Source organism: Rissa tridactyla, chromosome 4 (assembly GCF_028500815.1).
Source record: "Rissa tridactyla isolate bRisTri1 chromosome 4, bRisTri1.patW.cur.20221130, whole genome shotgun sequence".
NCBI lineage: Eukaryota > Metazoa > Chordata > Aves > Charadriiformes > Laridae > Rissa > Rissa tridactyla.
In genome coordinates, this window is record NC_071469.1 from 38,278,082 (window position 1) to 38,299,369 (window position 21,288).

Below are 21,288 nucleotides of genomic sequence, written 5' to 3' on the forward strand. Positions count from 1 at the left end.
CACACACGCATACATATATTTATTTATTTATCTAAAAGGGCACACGGAAAAGTGCACAGAAAATCATAACTGTGGTATTTCCAAGATTCATTTTAGAATCTTAGCATTTGCAGCATGATTTTTAACAAGAATTTTCCGAGGATTCTTTAGCCAAAGAAAAAAAATATAAAAGAAAAAATTAACAGCATGCCATTGTTTAACCAACAGAAAGCTTTCTCCCTCGCCTTTGTGCACACATGCAGACATCTGCTTCCACGGAATAAACTCTTCTAAAGCGTCATTGCTTTGCTCCTCTATTATATTTCTGAATCTTATTAAAACCATTCCATACTATTCTCTATTATCACAAACTAGAAAATCTAATGGAATTTGAAGAAATGATCCACTTAGGAAAATTTCCACTTAATGTATTCACATATGAACATTACCAATGCAACACTGTCAAAATGTTAGTTTTATTGTAAAATAGAATCCAGTGCACATATACAAAATGTGTTTTTTAATGCCTGTGTTGTATCTTCGCCAAATCAAAACAAACTGAAATATATCTCATCCTGCTGAGGCAAGAGGCTATTCAAAAAGGGGTCAGAAAACTCTGAGAAGGAAAAGAGTTTTGTTGACTGTTCCTGTACGAAGCTGTCCTTTGCTCTTTTCCTTACACCACTCGGTATTGCCTCAGAATACGTCTTTTAAACGTTGGACAGTGCAAAAATATAGCGCTGCTCACTAGCTACAAAACAATGTGCTCCATTTCATCTAATGCCGAAAGAAATAACACATGCACCTATTTGGCTCCTCATGTTCCACCACCCAGTTCAAATTTCTATTTGCCCGCACTTCCAAAATTTTAAGGTGAATTTTAAAATTTAGAAGTATAACTAACATGAAGAAAATCAATGTGACTAGTTCCTGGAAAGTATCATACAACTTCTCTGCTTCTGCTGGGAAAATTTTTCTAGAACATATATGTGACTCAGATGCCTAAATCCCAGTTTTAAATTGACCTAAAACATTTCGTTTTAATTAGACTAAGGCTTCATTTGGCTGCAAATATTTTAGAAAAAAGCCTTTGATACTTTTTTGAATACTGACCCCTTGTAACGAATAAACAATCACCTCTTATTGAGAAATATCTATTGATCCAATGAATTATTTAGAAAGTTAACACTCAAACTGATACAATAGAATTTTAGAATTTTCATGATGTGATCCAGTAACCTTACTGTCTATAAAGCAAATCAAACAAGAGACAAAACCTGTCAACATTGAAATCATTACTGTATTGATAACTATTGTATCGTGACTATATTAAAACTTGACTCCATTATCTAAGGCCATATTATGTATGAACTAAATATTTAACTATCTGAATAAATAATAACACGTTAAATTAATTTGTCCACTCCTGCTTACGTAGAAATCCAACAAAAGCTGAAAATGTCCCAATTCACTAATTGAAAACATCAATTAATCTCTAGAAAAAAAAAGCGGTTTATTAGTGACATTTAATTAATTAGTGACATTTTGTTGCAAAAAAATTCAACTCAGTTTGAAGACTCTGATGGGAACACACACATTTAAGAATTCGAAATTAACTTCTTGTGAATAATAATGATTAAACTTTTCTACTTTTGTATATTTTCCTATCGGTAAACATATTCCCTTATAAACATTGATAAAAACAGATGTTCAGAATTTTAAAACAGGAAAATCACAGAGTTTTAGTCTTAAGTAAGCATCAACTGATGATTTTTTCTTTCTGCAGCTTCCTCGTCTCTATTTATAGTGACAGTGGCTACAAGAATCGAGAATAAGTGACCCTTTTCAATTTCTCATTTCTAAATTCGCTTCCATTCTTGTCTTAATTTTGTAACACACATCCACTTTGCAATATAATGTGGCACAAAGGTCCCTGAAGAGGCACTGAATGAGAGCAATGTAGAGCAACAGTTTAGTTGCAACAGTCTAGTCAGCCATGCTAAGAGACAGGGTTAATTAGCTATGATACTGGTATCAGTAAGGTAACACCATGCTAGTTGCACCCCGTGCACTGGATTTGTTTCTATGAAAAAGATTATATATATGTATGAATATATATACACACACATTCATATCTGAAAAAGAATACAAATCTTGTCATGCTGCCATTTGGGAATGTTTTTCGCTTCAACTATCTAACAAATAGCTATAGAGAAGATGGAGACAGACTTTTCTCAGAAATGCATCTCTAAAGAAAAAGCAGCAATAGTCACAAGTTGCAGGAGAGGAAATTCTCACAAGGGATAAGGAAAAATATTCAAGACAGTGATTCAGCACTAGAACAGGTGCCCAGAGAGGTGTTGGAATTTCCGTTCTTACATTCAAAACTGAGCTGGCTAAGGCCCTGTTCAACCTGATCTAAATATGAACATAGTCCTGCCCAAAGGCTTTGGACCACAGGACTTCCAGAGGCACCTTCCAACCAAACAACCCGCATTTCTCTATGATTTGAAGATGCTTGTAATGCTTCTGTATGAAAAATAACACGAAAACAGCCAATATAACATCATCATTTCTCAACTTTTCATGCATAGTTTTACTTGCTTCCCTTTTATCTTTTTATAAGGGTTATACAATTTTACAAGATGGGTTTGACATAAGCTGAAGTTTTCATGAAGTTCCACTACTTAAATGTGGAAAAGTTGGAGGTAACATACTTATGCAAGATACAAACCTGTCAACAATTAGGTTAAGGGGCCCCCAGTTTGAAACCACGTCTCCTGGAGTAGTGAAAACCAACTGATTATTATAGGTAGCTGATCCATGAAGTCTTGTTTCTATTCCAGATTAAATTACTTCTTTTCAGTCATGTAGATGTGTGTGTAAACACCTACATATATACTCATATACACTCATTTAAGTTAGTAAAAATTTAAAACGTATATACAGTACTGAAAAAATATTAGTTTGAAAATGGCAACCAATTGGCACCAACTGGTGATGATGACAGAAGAGATATTGCAAAAGGTATGTGGATTTTCAATGGGATCAGACTGTTACAATCTCATAGGAAATTTGATTATGAGAAATAAAGGTGTGACTGAATACTTTCAAGAGTGGACCTACCTTGGTTCCCACTTTTAAGCATTCAATAAGTATCTTTGCTCTATCAGTTGTTAAGGTCAAGAATACTAAGAAGTTACAATGAACATATCAGTAAATGATACAAGGAATCTAATATTGCTTCCTTATGACTAATGGAGCAGCATTTTAAAATTTTACAAACTGTATTGCAAAGAAGACCAATGAGTATGACAGATGGAAACAATCTACAGTGCAACTAATTTTGAATTATTAAGATTGTTCAACTTTGGAGAGAAAGAAATAAAAGGTTCATGGTAAAACCTATGCAAGTCTACCATGCTTTGTTAAAGTGGCTTTCTTTCTAAAAATCTTCTTATGATTACATATTTCAAACATTTTGTGCTCATTCCAGAAGAATACCAATCAAGTGCCATTGTCTAGACTAGAAGGGAAATCATGTTTTGTCATAGGGAAAGGAAAAAGCGTAAATCATTGCCCCAGACAAGGAATAAGATATTTTACAATCTTAAAATATTGATGCAAAGCAAAAAGTTTTTTTTCCATAAATATAAACTGGAAAGCTAATACCTGTTAAACGAATAAATGTATCTGCTTATGCTACTGTGTAATATTAGAAAACCTTGGAAATACACTGACTGTACTAACCTCGAGTGAAAACCTGAGCTTACAGAAAACATTTCTTTTTCCTGTGACTTTAAAGTGGAACCAGATTTCAGCCTAAAATTTTTCATCTCACTATTTAATATTGCATTCTTTTGCACTTCTTTCCCCTTAAAAGCCTATATTAAATGCATACTTTTTTTTGTCATTCTTTTTAACCTGAAAACACTTGTGATTACAAAGTTTGTTCTGGAATATGTGTTAAAAACCTGTTGGATTAATGCTGTCCAAAAATTTGTTTGAATTTTTGAGCCAAACTTTAGTCTAATCCTTTTAGACTAAAGTTAGTCTGTCCCTTTAAAGTCTAATCTGAAAGACTTCAAAATAGCAAATTGTATGGAACTCAATCTGTTTATCTGAAAAGGATGAAAGGGTTTGTGCTCCATCTAGATTTGAACTTTTGGTTCCACAGTGTCTAAGTATTTCAAACCAGAGGTTTACACCATTAAGACATGCCACTCATGATAACTCAGTCTTTCCTATGTTAATACCCGTGATAGAAAGATAAATGAATGCCTTGATAAACTAGTAGAAAATATTTTTAAATACTAAAGACAACTATTACGCAAAGCGTCTATCAAAATTGCCATTTAAGGCACAAGAGTTAATATTTATCTTTTTTTTTAATAATCCTGTACAAATCTCAGAAAAAAAGTAATTCACTAACAGGAACATTAGTTCATTTCCTAACGGCACACAAGAAAACCCCTCTTTCATTTACCACCTTTGTCTCATCCCACTTCCAAGGTAATCTGCTTAAGACTACCTTAGCCAACCAAACTGTGAAACAAATCCAATGTACCCTATAACACAGGCAGCCCCAGTTAATATTGTTCAAATTATTTACATCTGAAGGGCCGCGCCTGTCTGGATAGCTGGGCCTGACGCTTCTCTGGACTTGGTTTCTGCTACTCACATCTGTTTCAGCTTTAGACTTTCACTGGTATTCTGCCAGCAGCCACAACTTTTTAATGGCTACAATAAACTACAGAGACTCATCAAATCTTTGTTGTACGTGTTAAAATTATAACCTCTTCAATTAAAATTTTGATTTAAAAATAAACTACAGCATTATCTGAAGAAAAAAATTTGAAAGGGAATGTTTGAAAGAGATACAGCATTTTTATATGAGTAATTGTTTCTTTGTTTAAATATAAGAGAAACTAATCGCAGGAATGCTTGTTAGAATTCTGCTACATATTTCAAAGTGATAAAATACCAACATCTGAAAACATTTCCACAACCTTTTTTGTTTCAAATCTTTGCTGTCATTAACTTTATATGTTAATTGGTTTGGCTGGGTTTCAAATACACCTTTACAAAGAAGAATTATGAAAAAACCCTCAACATAACACTTTTTCTAGATTTTCTACAAATACCTAAGAAAATTTGTTTTAGAAAACAGAAATTGGTGACTACAAGAAAGCTGCAGTTATTATTTTAAGGTTAAAGTGTTAGCTTTTCCTACGCGCTGTCTGTGTCTTTGCAATGGAGAACAAATAAGATGTGAATGTCCCAGCCTCAATGCAGATCCTGCAAGACTAAGATGCATGACAGCGGGACTACATGTTGAAAAAGTACAAGATCAAACACAGATCATGTTTCTGCACAAACTAGCCCAAAAGAGGGCAGGCCAAGGGGTTTACAGGGCCAAGCGATGAGAGGAGATAGAGCACTCACTTATGCCCGGGTCGAACAAACAACAACTGATACTTTCCTACCACTGTTAACCTTTGAAACTATCCTAAAGATGGCAGTGACCTAATCCAGCAATTTCTAACTGTAAGGATAAATTATTTTGTAATGGTTTTCATTGCCGTACTTTGAAAAAAAATTAAAACCAATCATCTTCTTCAAATCTGATTCTAAAAGGACTCTTCCATTTTGACACAGAGATGTAAATGTAAACGGAGAAACTTTTATAGGCTTTTATGCAGATTCTCTTCCTAAACTCAATTTTCTACACAAAACTGCTTCAGTAAAAGTAGCAACTTTTCCTTAACAAAAAAGACAGGCTTAAAATATTCAGTCATCATTTGCTGGATTTATTTTAGAAAGTCATATGAAACACAAAATAAAAATGAAACTACTTGGAACACAGAGAGCAACCCTTCCTACTTTATTTCCACTCAGTACCTTGATTGATAGATGAGTTGGGTTTCTGAGCCCCTCTTTATAATAAACATTTTTAAATGTTTATTTTATGTCCCAGGGTGAAAATATTTTGAACTGGAGCTTTCCATTTCCCTTTGCTGTGCCTTGGCAAGCTGTGTTTTATTTCTACATTAATAGTATTCAACTCTTTCTTGTAGCTGTTAAATTGTTGTTATACAAGTACTGAAAAAGTATTTATGTTATGGAACTAACAGATATCTACAGTTAAACACACAGTTCTGGAGAAGCCAGTGGCAAATTCAGACGTAACTAAAGAAATTTTCAGAAAGATTTCTTTAGGGGCCTTTCAAATGTAAAAGGGAGAATTACTTTTCAGCATCTTTACTTTCATTTTTATTAAGAGTTTGAATTTTTTTTTTCTTCCTAATTTATGTGAGTAATTTGTGCCACAGCGTAAAAACTCTAAATGAATCAACACTATAAACCTAATTAGCAATAAGAAAACCTCATAAAGGTCACATTTTAAATGGCACTTTGTTGTTAGCAGAACAAATGTGAAAGTTCCCAGTTACCTTCTAGATCTCTCTTCAGTTTCCTTAAGTCTTTTATTAGGTCTTCAAACTTAACTTGGGAGGCCTGGAAAAAATCCTGTGGTTCTGGTAAAGGAAAAATACTCTTGTCTGTTCCTGCTTCCTAAACAAACAAACAAACAAACAGGCCACTATGAAAACTGAATGCATTTGCAGTGAAATAAATTACTTTTTTTGAAATGTCATCTATGAAACGCTATTAAAAAACGGCAGAGATAATCTATTTTAAATCATTCTTGCTAAAACAACATATATATCATTCAAGATGAAATCCTGACCATTCTGAGTGTTGAAACTTCCTTTTAGATGTTACAAAGCAAACTGTGTTCAATTTAAGCTATGAAACAACATTGAGCTCACAACATTTCAGTTCATTTTATATCAATAAAGGTTTAGATAAGGGATTAGAAGTTTCTTAAAAACAGAAACTGTGAATGCCTATTTTAATGCAACAAGTGATCTTATGCCAAAAGTTTGTGGTTTCACTCTCTCCCAATTCATTAAATATACATATACTTTATAAGCATAAATTTAAAACAATATTTATATATTGCCTGAAGTATTTTATACAGATAAAAACATACAGTTGAAGGTCTAGGCGGCTAAACAAATCACATGGGTTAACGTCTGTACGGAACTCCTAAGTATATACCTTATTTTTAGCACAGTAAGAAAAAATTATCAGAAGTAAACCAAAACAAAATGAAAAAAATTTACACGGTTCAAAGCAATATCTCCAGTGGAAATTTAACAAGTAAAGTATATAAATGGTATTAATATTTTAATATAAATATAATATAAATTGCTGTGTATAAGCATATACTAGTGAGTTTAAAATACTATCTGTGCACAGATTTCAGTCTGTAATAAAGGAAAACTCATAGATTGGAGAACTAACTGTTTTGTGAACAGTGGAAAAATAATTTTATTATTATAAACATATGAACATTCAGGGGGAAAAAAGTACAGTGGACAACATTTCTACTGTGTCCATTTATGCCTAAGGAAGAGAAATTATTTTGTTTTACAGAATTCTCTAAAACAAAATTACAGCATAGTAGAAGGTTTGCAGGAATATTAAATATTTAAATAAATTATTAAAAAAGGAGAAAAGACTACATATGTCAATACCCTGAGAACTGAGAAACATTACAGGCTAGAAAAAGTTGTTTTTGTTATGAGGCTTTTTACAAGATGTATACTTAGGTTAAAGTAATGACACTTTATTTCCCTGATCAACAATGAAAAAAAAGAAAAAAAAAGAAAAAACAAAAGTAAAAAAGAAAAAAAAAAGAAAGAAAGTCAATACAGATCTACATATCTGCTAGTTTTTTTATCTCCTCTACAGCTCATCCCCAGGAGATGTTTCAGAGGCTCCTAACATACAGAACCTCCAGTGTTAGAGATCACAGAATCACAGAATGGTTTGGGTTGGAAGGGGGCCCTTTAAATATCATCTAGTCCAACTCCCCTGCCATGGGCAGAGAAATGCCTTCACTTACTTTAGTCTTACTCCCGGAAAAAACACTCATGACTAGTCATCAATTCAACATCCTTACGTAAGAATTAAAAAAAATAGTAAAATTAACTGTATTTGACTAGGCATAGGGCTGTGAAAAATTACACTAGTATTAGATTCAAAGATTTGGTAAGGGTATCTGCTTAATCTCTAAAATATCAATCACATACTTAAAATAAATGAATAGCGATATTGTCGTTTAAAATACAGTAGTTCAAATTTTCCTCTCAAAAACTTTAGGCACTTATGATATCTATCAAAAAGCCTCATAAATGTAACTCACTCAAAGCAGCAGCCACACCTCTTCCCACATTCTCAACTTCTAACTTCATCCCCATCACCTGACTCGCCTCTCTTAAAATACCAACCTGTCCTTGTGTTCTGTCGTGAGAGAGAAATCACACTTCTGTCTTCCGTTATTACCACATCAGAACCAGATTTACAACGTTACAGTAACCAGGATTTAAGAAGATAGGACTGGAGTGATCACCTGTCCAGTCACAGGCAACTGCCTGCAGTGGTTAGTTCAACCGTTAATGTAAAATTTTCCAAAGCCTTATCATAAAACCTATAGTAAATTTCAGACCTGTTGAGGTCCATAACTATTCTAAGAAAGCAAAAGAAATGGATTTTGTTTTTCCATGAGAGCTACCGTGCTCAGATTTTTTGAAAGCTAATACAAACCCTTTTAGAATCTCTTAAAGAAACCTACTTTTGGAGAGGCTGATACAGCAAATGAATCTTTTACCTTGTCACAATGGCGTAGGTAATATATGACGACATAATCCACAAGATTAATACCATTATCCTAGGAAAAAATAAATATATTATTAAAAATGTGTGTGATTCATTACCAGTGTTTCAAGTGAGTGAAAATTTACTCTACTTCAAAATAAATATATTATTATTATTATTATTATTTTATATCGCTGTGAGAAATAGGATTCACAGTGTCTTTAGCACTAGCATTACTGACCAAAAAAATCAATCTTTTATAACATAGGCTTGATCATACCACCACAGTACCTAGAGCTTCTTTTGGTTCTAAATATCAGGGAAGAAAATATGCATTGGGAGAAGCTGTCCCCGTACCTTTTTTAATAATACAAGGCATTAATGAATATTAGTATTAATTAATATTATTCTTGAATATGATATTAACTAAATATTACAGTCACCTCAGATGCATTAAGGTGAACTGAATTTCTTGATTCCTCTAATCTCATTTCATCTATAATGAAGATCTGAAAGACGCATAGATATTTCTCATATTTTACTCCAGATATAAAACCAGACAGCGTGTACCCAGCAAGTATATTTCTTCCCTTGTTGTCTTATAAATAAGAATTTTAATACTAATTTTGTGGAATCACCATTACCATGGTCCTGCATAAAACAACTGTACATAACATCATTTTATTTTGTTACATGTCAGTGGGTCAGCATAGGCCAGATGAACTAAAGGAAAAGTGTAAAACTGCCACTTATACATTACAGGGTACCGTTTAACAACATAAAAGAATCATGATACAGGGAATTATATTTGGAATGTCTTTGAAGTTTTTTTGGATGTGTTTTCATATTGTATATTGACAGGCATCAGAACAAACATTTGTATGTGAACAATGTCTGACTTCCTGTACAGAGCTGCCTGGCCTATATTAGAGCCTGCAGCACATTATATTTTATTAATGTCATACACCAGCAAAATTCTTAACTGAGCAAGTCACTGCTGTCATGCAGACAAAGCCACTCTGCTTGCATAACAGTTTTAGAAGACATTGGTGGCAGGTCATGTGACAAAAAGGAACTGAGGTGACTCATGAACATGTGATTGCCCTTTTAGAGTAAAAGACACCTGTTATTCTATTTTATGTATGCTAACCTATCAAACCTACTACTTTGGTTTAAGAAGTATTTGCAGAAGACAAAGAAGGGATTTTGAAGTGGTGAGCTACATTTTTTAAAAAGTCTCTATATCAAGTAACTTTCTAGGCTCATGTGACAACAAATTACTTTTATGTGAAATAAGAGATATTTAACATTGACTCTACCGTAGCTCCTGGAATTCCGCTTACTTAGAAGTAATATTGCTTCCTGGCAATTCCCCAAAAGGGAATAACGGGACACAGGAAAGATAACTCAGTGTTCAAGTATACAAGATCCTGCATTCTTCTTCTTTGCAAATACCATCTACTAATTATCTCTGAGGTTTCATGTCTGCCTGTAGCAGCTGGCCCTTTTGAGTTCTTATGCATTTTGGAGACTAGTCTAAACTAATAATATATTTATTTTGGCTACCAGGAAACAGTAAATACTATAATTTTTTAGCTTGCTTTGCTAAGGAACAAGTCTTATGCAATTATACTGTACATCTGTCACTCCTTTTCATAACATAATTTTGGAACGTGCAAATTCAGTCAAATTGGAAAGTCCCAGGGATAATTAAATTCTTACAAGTTTATGGTTAGATAGAAAGGCGAGACTAAAATTAGTACTTCTACTGAGAAAAGTCAGGGAAAGGTCAGGTTTTTTACATTTTTCTTCATGGCATCTGGCCAACCAATGAACACCTGAGTACTGGGAAACTTGGCCTAGTTCTAGTTTAGCTGCTGCTTGTGGTGTGTCTTATCCATGGAGCAGGACGGGAAGAAAAGTAGTCATAGGGAATAGCTGAACTATTGCAGTGAAGAGGAAAGTAAGAATTAGAATCATAGAATCATTTAGGTTGGAAAAGACCCTTAAGATCAACCAAGTCCAACTGTTAACCTAACACTGCCAATTCCACCACTAAACCATGTTGCTAAGCACCACGTCTACACAACTTTTAAGTACCTCTAGGGATGGTGACCCAACCATTTCCCTGGGCCTGTTCCAATGCTTGACAACCCTTTCGGTGAAGAAATTTTTCCTAAGATCCATCCTAAACCTCCCCTGGAACAACTTGAGGCAGTTTCCTGTTGTCCTATCACTTGTTACTTGGGAGCAGAGACTGACCCCCACCTTGCTACAACCTCCTTATTGTAGAGAGCGATAAGGTCTCCCCTCAGCCTCCTTTTCTCCAGGCTGAACAACCCAGTTCCTTCAGCTGCTCCTCATGAGACTTGTGCTCTAGAGCCTTCCCCAGCTTCGTTGCTCTTCTTTAGAAACACTCCAGCACCTCAATGTCTTTAGGAGACAAAGAACTCAAACCCATAGGAAAAACTTTTGTTAATAAAGTTGCTCACCAAACAATTCATTAAACATTTTCTTACACTTTGTTAATGATTATATTCACAGGTAAACCAAAAAGCTCCCTAGAAATACTGCTCTCCTGACATTGCCTGTCTCAAAAACGCATTCCTATGTACATGAAACATAACTGGGAACAAAAGGTTAAAATCTACCTTTCTTATAGTTCAAGACAGCACTTCGCGAAGGAAAAGAGGAAGAACATGAAAGAACGGGGTTTTTTTCTCACCCTCCAAATCTGTACCAGTAACAGCAGAAAATACCTCCTATTCTTCGCTGTTTCACATATCCATGTGGTGTCTAAGTAGGCTTGGCAAAGAATGACTTTGAGCAGTGTTTGCATTGCCTACATTATCTAGCACCTCCTCCTCTGCCCTACTTAAATAAGGAACAAAGTAACCTCACCTCAAAAGGTGCCCAGAGTTTGTTCGAGCCTGACTTTGATCCTAGCGTGACTAATCAAAAACGTCCTAGTGATTCTCAATTTTTGACAAAATAATTTACTGCCATCTATGAGCATTTTCTCGTGCATGCCATTCAGAAGTCATGACCTACATCCACTTAACTGCTGATTCAAAAAAAAGTCTGAAAACATCTTATTGGGTCTGACACACCTCTTTGAAGAGGATTAAAATTCTGTATGTTATATATTTATATCCTTTACATAGAATTCCTTAGTGAATATGCTACACTGAACCTTTACTGATATTTTGGTTTTAAACCTGATTTTTAAAACATTTTTACTCACATAGAGCTACCTTAATTCAAGGGCAAGAAAAAAGAATGGTGACATTTACTGGAGAAGACTTCATCAGTCTGTACGCTCTCACTTGTCTCTAACCTACTGCAATTAAGTCCCTACTAGTAAAAGAGACACACAGAGGTTCTCACACAAGGTAATTATCCTAGTAGTACTGAACAGAAGAAACTCGAGATTATGGAAATATGCACATGTGTGGGAGTGGGAGGTGAAAAGTTGGGAGAAAAATGGTACAAAGTGTCTTGCTCTTTCAAGCAAGAATGCTAAGAAATAAGAAAAGATTAACTTTTGACAGATGATGAAACAAAGAAAGATCATTTGAGAAAAATTATCTTTAATTAAAAATGAATACTTACTCTGCTTTTGACATCCTTTAGTTTGGGGAGTATTTCCAAACCAAAACCATCTGCTTGACCTCGGGTCCTATTCCCACCGTTCATATAATTTCCAAAAGCCAGAATCAAACCTAAAATTTCCTTTACACTGGTCATGTTCAGCAAAGCCTGGAAAATGGATACTGGTCTGTAACTTCCATTGGCACAAAAATTCTAATAGCTCATATAAAAAAAAAATTTTATTTTATTTCTGCTACAGGTTTTGTTTCTTGTGTGTTTTTACCCCTGTAGGGAAAGGAAGCTAAAACTGGTACAAGAGTCAAACATTTAAGAGAAGCATTCATTAGCTTGTATCTGCCTAAGGTACTATGTTTAACTTAATCCGAATAGAGCAAATTATATGGCATCATATACTACGTAGATGACAAACAGATTAATGGAAGATTACTAAACATTCTTACTAGTCTTTAAAAATCTTACAGACAAGGTGGTTTATCATGTGTTTGCATAATGCACAGTTAAATGGAGATGTGATACTTTTGCTGCCACTAGGTTAGACTCAGATTGTCATATTCAGTCTGCTTCTCATTGGTCCTCGTGCTCTGGAAATTCACATTTCTAGATGCATATTTAATGCAGATATACCAGGGCTAAGGACTAAATTACTACACCTCAAAACAGAAAAGAAATCTAGAAACACAGCGGAGAACGAATAAATTATTTTAATTTACGTTAAAGATATCTGTCTTGTCAGTCGAGAATCTGAGGCCACGGGCCTAATTCTTAACTATGTAGCCTTACACTAAACATTGGATAAATCAATTGTAGTGTGAGCTCCTCTTAAGTAACCTGAGGGCAATACCACTTCCCCTGTCTCATACAAAACGAAATCCTTATTTACGCCTCCTTTGGAAAGGAAATACTAAGTAACTATTTTTATTGTTAGAATATGCAAAGAAATCCTAAAGTGTAGAGCATGGGTACTTTGTGGTAGCAAAGCTAATCAAAAGCTAATGTTCAAATTCGAAAAAAAAATAAATTCATTAAATACTGTCCTGGCCAGAATGTTATACCTTTATGTCATTATTTAATTCCTCTTTTAATTCTTATCTTATTCTACTTTTCATGTTTTATTTGTTATAATTTCAAAATCTTGTCTTTAGTCATTCATAGTATAGAAATCTTAGGTAAAGCTTTGTCAAGTACTAAAAATCTGCTGTATCGGTGTTAGCAGATATGTATAGATACCAGGGGAAAGTAATAAGCTAATGAAAGTGATAGGCATCTATTGCTGAGAGCATCAAGAGTGATATGCAAAAAAAAGTAAGTTTGCAAGGCCCTATACTAAGCTAGTCTGATATTTAATTTATATTTTTATGGAGATTATCTATTACTCAATGTGCAAAGTAACAAAAATCTGTCATTCAAATAAAAATACATTTTCCTATGTAGAGCATAGGGCATCACATAAAACTCACCTTCCCTCTTTCCTCCTCCTTTTGTTCTTATAAGCAGCTAAGAAAATTGATGTATTTTTATTTTCCTGAAAAGCCAATAACCAGGCTTAAGTTTCATCAGTTACCATAAAAAAAAGAAGCATGAATAGTCTAAAATATATTTATGTTTTTATTTAGCTTTCATTAGGACTTACCTTGGAAACACGAGTTATGATATCAACTTTCCGGTGCACTGATGTTATCCCTTCGGAGAAAACTGACTGGAAGATAATACACTGAGCTCGTTCTGTGAAGTTGGGGATCTGAGATAACTCATATAAAAATCTGTGGGAAAAAAGAGTATTAATGAATCTTTATATTTCTTACCTGTTGGGTGCATAATGGATCAAAGCTATAGTATCATGAAATATACAAGCAGTCTTTCTTACTTCGAATCGTATCTGACAGAATTTATACTTTTTATATTCTTTATGCTCAATGTGTTAAGAAATCCTATTAATATCAAGAAAAAGGCAAGACGTTAATTGTTTTCACATTAATCCATTAAGCAACTATCACAGCTGCTTAGTAATAAATAGAAAATCATAAACCTAGATCATAGGGCAAAAAAGAAAAAAAGAAAAAAAAAAGAAAAGAAAAGAGCTAGAGAAGCACTATCTATTTACTGTTTTCTCTCATGTGTTTTTGCTTCCCTTAAAAATGTGCCCAGCAATACGGAACTCAATATATTCCTACAAGGTTATTTCATAATATAAAACGTCTGCCAAGAAATTTCTTCTGATGCTCAGCCGCAATTTTCTTTCACTAATTTGCACCACACTTCCAATTATACAGCAGCACGTTTTATGGTAATGCACCTAGCCTGTATTTAGCTCTTAAATACTTGCAGATTATATCTCTCTTCAGTTACTGTTCAGCAAAGTTACTAACTCTTTATCTGCTCTTTATCTGTCCTCACATATACACTTTCCTCATGACTTTATCCCAGCTTTCTTCCTTTAACTCTTTGGTAAATAAAAATAAATAGAAGAATATTCAACAACTCCCATTCGGATATCACAAAATGAAAGCATCCCAAAGGCATGAGTAATTCCTCCCTTTTCTCTTCTTCAATTTAAAATGTAAGAGCTTGGCTAAATAATACAAGAAGCTTTAGCATTTCTTATAATAACAGGGTTTGCATGATTTGCTTCATGGGTTTTGAGACCAGGATTTCAGTGATACGTGTGCTTTCTTGAAATCCAGAAACAAGCTGTCTTTTGCTCCAATGTCACTTTAGAAAAATTCCTCTCATCTCCTTTCCACAGATATCCTCAGGTCCCCCTTAACACAATGCCATGAAGATTTTTCTACCTCACTGAATGATGGGAAATTCTGTGAACCATTATTAGCTTGAATTCTTATTACATTTATTTTAATTATATAAACCAATACATCTGATTTCCCCAATTTATTTCTTTTTCATAATAAATAATGTAAGTATCTTCAAATCCACTTTATAAATTTCTCATGGATGCAATGCTTTGCTGAATACATAGCGACTGTCTAAAAAATCAGCAAAATCCACCTGTGGCTGGTGTGAAATACTATGTTTTAATTGGAATATCATTTTTTTCCTTCTTTTTCTTTCTTGCCTGAAGAAAAAAAATCTATTGTGAGAGAAGGATTGGGGAGGCCCGACTTGGCTCTTACACTTAAGCAGTGGGAAAAAAAGAAATGCCAAGCTGGTATTAATAAAAATGCTTCCTATTGGGAATGAATGGTATTGCCAGGAAAAAAGAGGATACTTTGCACTTTGTGTGAGAGAAACAAAAGAAGGAAAAGCCCAAACTGCTTCACTTAAGTTCTAACATACATACATTTTAAAAGTTTAAATTTAAAAAGTCAAATGACATATATTCTTGCCTTCCCTTGAAAAGGGAGCTATATCTTACACTGCTGGTCATCAGAATACAACATAATTGTGCTGAGTTAAAAAGACCGCCAGCATAAAAAGAAAATGTCTCCAGATTTTGGAATTCAAAGTATTCAATGTAAATATCCAGACAGAACACTTAAAATTGAAATCTGTCACAAAAATGAATCTTAGTGACTACAAATGTAGTTACTATACACAACGTCATGAATCTGTGGTTATCAAAGATAAACTACCAATTCAGGTGGACAAAACTGTTGGAGAGAAAAGAATATTCTTAGTTCAGTCATTTTTGCAATTTTAGTCTATGAAAAGCATGCTTTTGACGTAAAGTAACGATGACATGACTGTGACATAGCTTTTTGATGGGTTTCTCATTGCTACACTTCTTATGGTCTAAAGTAAACATAGAGAATTTACTGCTCGTCTCTGTGAGGTCCATTTTACTCCTCCGCTGCAGAAACTGTAAATAAAAAATTTACTTGAGAACTCTTTTATCCTACCAGAATCTTGTAGTAAAGGATTTGAGAGTACTTTCAAGCCAGGTGTATTGCCATGTTGTTACTGTAACAGAAAATTCCTCCAGAAGACAAAGAAGGATGATTCTATGGAGGTAAACTATTTATCAGTTTACATTTATCCACATTTGAAGAATACAAAATTTTAAAATAATTTTTTGGGGGAAAGGGGTATCGAATCTGGCAGGCTTCTAAGTAAGCCAGCAGGATTTAAACTGAAGTCAAAGGAAAGTGGTTTTGAAAGAGAAGCAAATGGTATTATTTGGACAGGAATTATCAATAGCTCACTACTTCCTGAATTCAAACTACATACAAAACAGGAAAGCTCAGCAACATATTTTGCTACTATTTCCTTCATTAGTATTTCTTTCACAGTAGAGAGGACTTCACAGAGATTATATTACAACTAAAAGGGTCTTCTTGAAAACTAGCTAAACCATCTGTATCCTGTGGCCAATTGTGCATATAAATCTTTATCATGTTAATGAATATTAGCATTTTAACAACTATTATCATGAAGCATAATTTATGGGGGTATTGTCATGTTGCTGTCATACTTACAGTTTGTGCCAACAATAGCAAATGTAACATGCCAGCAAAACAAATCAAAATCACATGTGCAGGAGAGCATCAGTGATACCACTAAAACTTTCTATTTGCCTGGTAATCCAAGCATTTTAAAACAGCAAAGGTTTCCTTTAAACTTCAGTGAATTCACATCAATGTTTCATTGTATGAATGCCTATTGCTATTATTTGGTACCTCTTGGTAAATGGTTTAGTTTGCACTTCTGTTCTGATCCTCATTAAATAAAATACATGAGTCTTATGCCCTGGAGCAATTTTTAATCACAGATACAAATTTGGCACTTTTCTGTCTTTAGCCTTTTATGGAGTTAATATGCATAGTACAGTTCCAATAAATCTCCGGTTCTGCATTTAGGGTGACTTGGAGCTTGACTTAGACAAGAAAACCAGCAGCACCTGACCTACTGAGTTTCCAGAAAGGACATTATTTTGAAGGTCTAATAAAATTTACATAAGTGCATCATCAGCAAATTGTTCCCCCCTTGAGGCAATATTTTAAAAAGCATTATTTTTCTTAACCTATGTAGGTTAGTAATAGGGTAAAAATGGGATAATTAAGACTTGCAGAGAGAACACAAAGAGTAATAATTGATAAAATCTAGCTTTTGTCTTTCACACTACTATTTCACTCTGAATGATCATGCATAACTCCTTTATTTACAATTCTTTACTTTTAATTATGGAACAACGATAGCATAAATCCAACTTTGTGTTTAATTAAAATCAACCTCTCTCCACTATAATTTACAAAAACAGACAACCTTTTATAACTCTCAAGCTCTACAAGATTCGTATTCTCCAGAACACAAAATGCATTAATATTTATTTCACTCAGACATACAGCAAACAGATTGCCAAAATTCAAGTTCTGGAAAACATCAACTAGTCACACAATGTATTCTTATGCTCCAAGTCAATGCAATGAAAGCCATGGATATGGGATGCAAGAACAAGCTTGTATATACACTTTACAGATATTTGTCTTAAGTCTTACTCAAGAATGATAGTCACTCTTCATCAAGAGTGTGATAGCTTCATCTCCCAACGTTAACCTATTCCCTAGTGAACAGTCACAAATGAACATTTAGCTGCCTTGTGTTAGGAAAAAGAAAAAAAAATCTGCTCTTCACCCCTAACATTTTATTGGGAAAAAATGGTATGAAAATGTAATACTTCTGACGTCAACCAATCATATGCTATATCTGCTGTTTCAGTTCTTCCTCCCCCTACCCCTTCTTACACCAAAGACAGCAGAAAACACAAAAACAGACAAGAGTGAAAAGGAAGCAAGATGGCAAAGAGGCCTCAGGGAAGGAAATTGCACAGTGATTAGAGGAGGAGGATGAAGTACAAAGGGAAAAGTAGCAAAGTAGCAGATGACAAACACCACTGGTAGGCCAAAATCTGAAATTGAATGTACACACTAAAATAAAATTCAGGAATACCATTCTGCTTATAGATTCTTGTGATTTTCACATTGGTCTAAGGTTTATTACAACAGAAGGAGCAACACTTCAGTTTTTCATCCTAACAGTTGTCACAGCCCACAACAGTCACAGGAGATGAACAGCGAAATCAGCCTTATAAATCTTCAGTCAACATGACCAGAGCGTACATTGTGTCTTTGTCACAGGACTCACCAAAACCCTCTCTTTGTGTAGTTCTTTCAAATAATCAATAACCAAAAATCAGTCTGGCCCTGCTTTATGACACATTAGTTTAGACCTGAAAGCTCTAAGGGAAGGATAAGCATTTTACAAATGTCAGAATGGGAACAGAAATTTTTATTAATTCAAGGTTACATATTTTATCAGTTCTGGTGGTCCAAGTTGACATAGTAAAATCTGCCATGTCTGAAAAAAGTTATGTGACAAAGGGAAAGGTTACATACACAAAAAAGTTTAAAAACTAGCTACCAAAAATTATGTATCAAGATCCCTTTTAACATATCAGCAAAGGACTATACTATATAATGATAAAATATTACAAAAAATAATCTTACTGTTCCGGTTTATCCAGAAGCTTCAGTTCCTCCTCTTTTGAAGTCTGATAATATTGCTTGATTTTCTCCAGTTCATCCTTTTGTGCTCTCTGAGTGAATTAATATTAAGCGATTAGTAAATAATGAATAACAAATTAATAAATTAATAATTGACCTGTTTGTCTGCCAAGTAACAATTATAGTTTTTACTGGGAAACATTTAGACTACGCAAAAGAATGAGGCATAAAGATCCACGATAAATTCCTTCAGTACCTTGCAGTGCCATTTACTACCAATGGCCACAAAGCAGAGCATCCTTGTAGGGCACAGCACTGCAAATACTGCGATAGGATGCTTCGCCCAGTTTAGGTCGGAGAGGTAGCTCTGATATCTCCACAGCCAAGTGTAAATGTATTCTTTCATGCAACTTCAGAGTCACACAGTTCCTGAATGCTATAGACTTAGTCTACTGAGCAACTTGGGTAACGACAGCAATGCACTAGCCCGAGTTAACTGTTTTAGCCAGTTACATCTTGAATGAAAAAAATTCAGCGTGTTAGGCCAAAATAGGCCTTAGGTAAGGGCAGCATTTTTCAGGCAGTTCAGCAGAGAACACGGCTAGATGTTATGCCTTTTGTTAACACTTCAATCTGATTCTAAAGGCTCTCCACTGTTTTAATTTTCTGACATTTAAGAACTAAGCCAGTAAGAGAAATAACCATCTCAATGGGTATTTTTTTATGTTACTGAGTGTATTACTGTTAAATACCCCAAATATTTTTTTCTATATAATGCCTCTAGTCTAGAACGACAACATAAAATAAAACTTTACTTATTCTGTGTCTGAAATACCATGGTGACTAACCACAGCTTTACCCTAGCTTACTTACATTCTCATATAGTGCTTCCAGTGTTTCCAGATCTACTATGGAGTCATCAACACACAGTATAGCTGCATAGAATACAATCACAAATTAGATGCTAGAAAACATACTTGAGTTCAATTCTGTTTTCCTGAGAAAAATACTAGATATCTGACCTAGCTAAAGGACATGTTTGTATCCAGTTAATAATTTATTATTTTCAGCATTTTATTTTTGTTCTGACTTCAAGTCACAGGACTCACACAAGAACTTAACATAAACTCTGTCTCAGGAGAATGGAGTTCTAAGTTTCCTCTCCCGTATAGTCAGCAGTCAAATATACGACCTGCCGGGTACTCAGCTGATTGCATAGCTGGCCAAGCAGGAGAACATGAGAACAATTGATACCAGACAGTGAACAGCAGAGGTTCCACAGTAGCTTAGAAGGTTGGATAGGAAGGAATTGTGAATTAGGGTATTTAGGTCTCCCTGTGTTCATGGGAGATATGAAAACAGGAAGATCTGCTTGTCTTGGTGCTGGTAATCTTGGGAAGTAGACAAGTAGACAAACTTGCAAGATTTGCAAGTTGCAAATTTGTGAGCACAAAAGACCGTACTACAGATTTTTAAGGTATCTTCACAGACTAGCTCACATATGAGTTAGCTTTACCCACTAGAAAACTACCCACATGACAATTTCCAGATAAATACTTTTAAACATCACACCTAAACAGAGACATCTAAAGTATACTCAAAATGTTTCCTATCTTAGTTCCGAATGTTACTACATTTGGAATATATAGCATTAGGTACTTCCAACATTTGCAAATCCCATTACAATTTAGGCAATGTATTGGGACTCTTCTGAAAACTAAATAGGATTGGTTCACAGTGCTTTCTAATGCTCTCTAATGTTAAATTCCAGTAAGCTAAGTAACGCGCAATGGAATAGAAATAACTTTGGATGTTTAATTTTTCGGAAACCAGCATTATCAAGATTCATTATGGGACTGGGCACAATTTCTGAACTCCTGACTTATGTTTAAATGTTACAGGGAACATCAATCCCAAAAGAATCAAGCTTAAGGCCTCTACCAATTTGCCACATAACCAGTGACTCATCACTAGCTAGTACCTGATAACTTTTAATTTCAACATTATTATATTTCTTCAAAGGAAACTTGACTGCTTGTGAATTTAGAAGATTTTAAAAGCTCTTGCTGCATTTGCAATCCATGTTTGAAAGGGGCAAGGCACACATCTTTAAATAATTATTTAAAAGTAATAAGCTTTCGCCTGCTCTTCCACCTACCCCATGATTTTACATTGTGAAATTAACCAGCAGGCTAGTAAATTTTCTCTGTGGCAGGCTAATTAATTTTATTAAAAGGTCCAATGACATTTAGAATGCTTTAAAATTTTGCCTGTCAATTATGATTCCATCTGCTGACATTACACCTTGGTTAGAAATAAAGAATTATACAGAAGACGACAGTATCAGTGAAAAAAAGCAGTATCTCCAACTATTTTTTGTCCTATTGGAAAGCTTTGAAAAAACCTCAAGAGTGTAACCAAATATAAAGCCCCAACAACCAAGCTTGGCAAAAATCTTTGTTTAAAGAAAAATCATTAGGGATTGAATCTATGAGATCATCTGTTTGCTCTTGCAAGA

The 21,288-nt window shown here is 34.4% G+C and overlaps 1 protein-coding gene across 4 annotated transcripts in view; it reads right to left on the minus strand.

The window, feature by feature from the left end:
• FMN1 (formin 1) overlaps positions 1-21,288 on the minus strand; it is a 200,586-nt gene that overhangs the window by 48,170 nt on the left and 131,128 nt on the right. For all 4 annotated transcript variants that reach the window (XM_054200792.1, XM_054200790.1, XM_054200791.1 and 1 more), the window contains 6 exons: positions 19,644-19,705; positions 18,774-18,862; positions 13,946-14,075; positions 12,316-12,462; positions 8,717-8,776; positions 6,432-6,552 (listed from right to left, as the gene is read on the minus strand). In XM_054200792.1, coding sequence (XP_054056767.1) covers positions 6,432-6,552; positions 8,717-8,776; positions 12,316-12,462; positions 13,946-14,075; positions 18,774-18,862; positions 19,644-19,705 — 609 coding nt within the window. The remainder of the gene's footprint in view (positions 1-6,431; positions 6,553-8,716; positions 8,777-12,315; positions 12,463-13,945; positions 14,076-18,773; positions 18,863-19,643; positions 19,706-21,288) is intronic.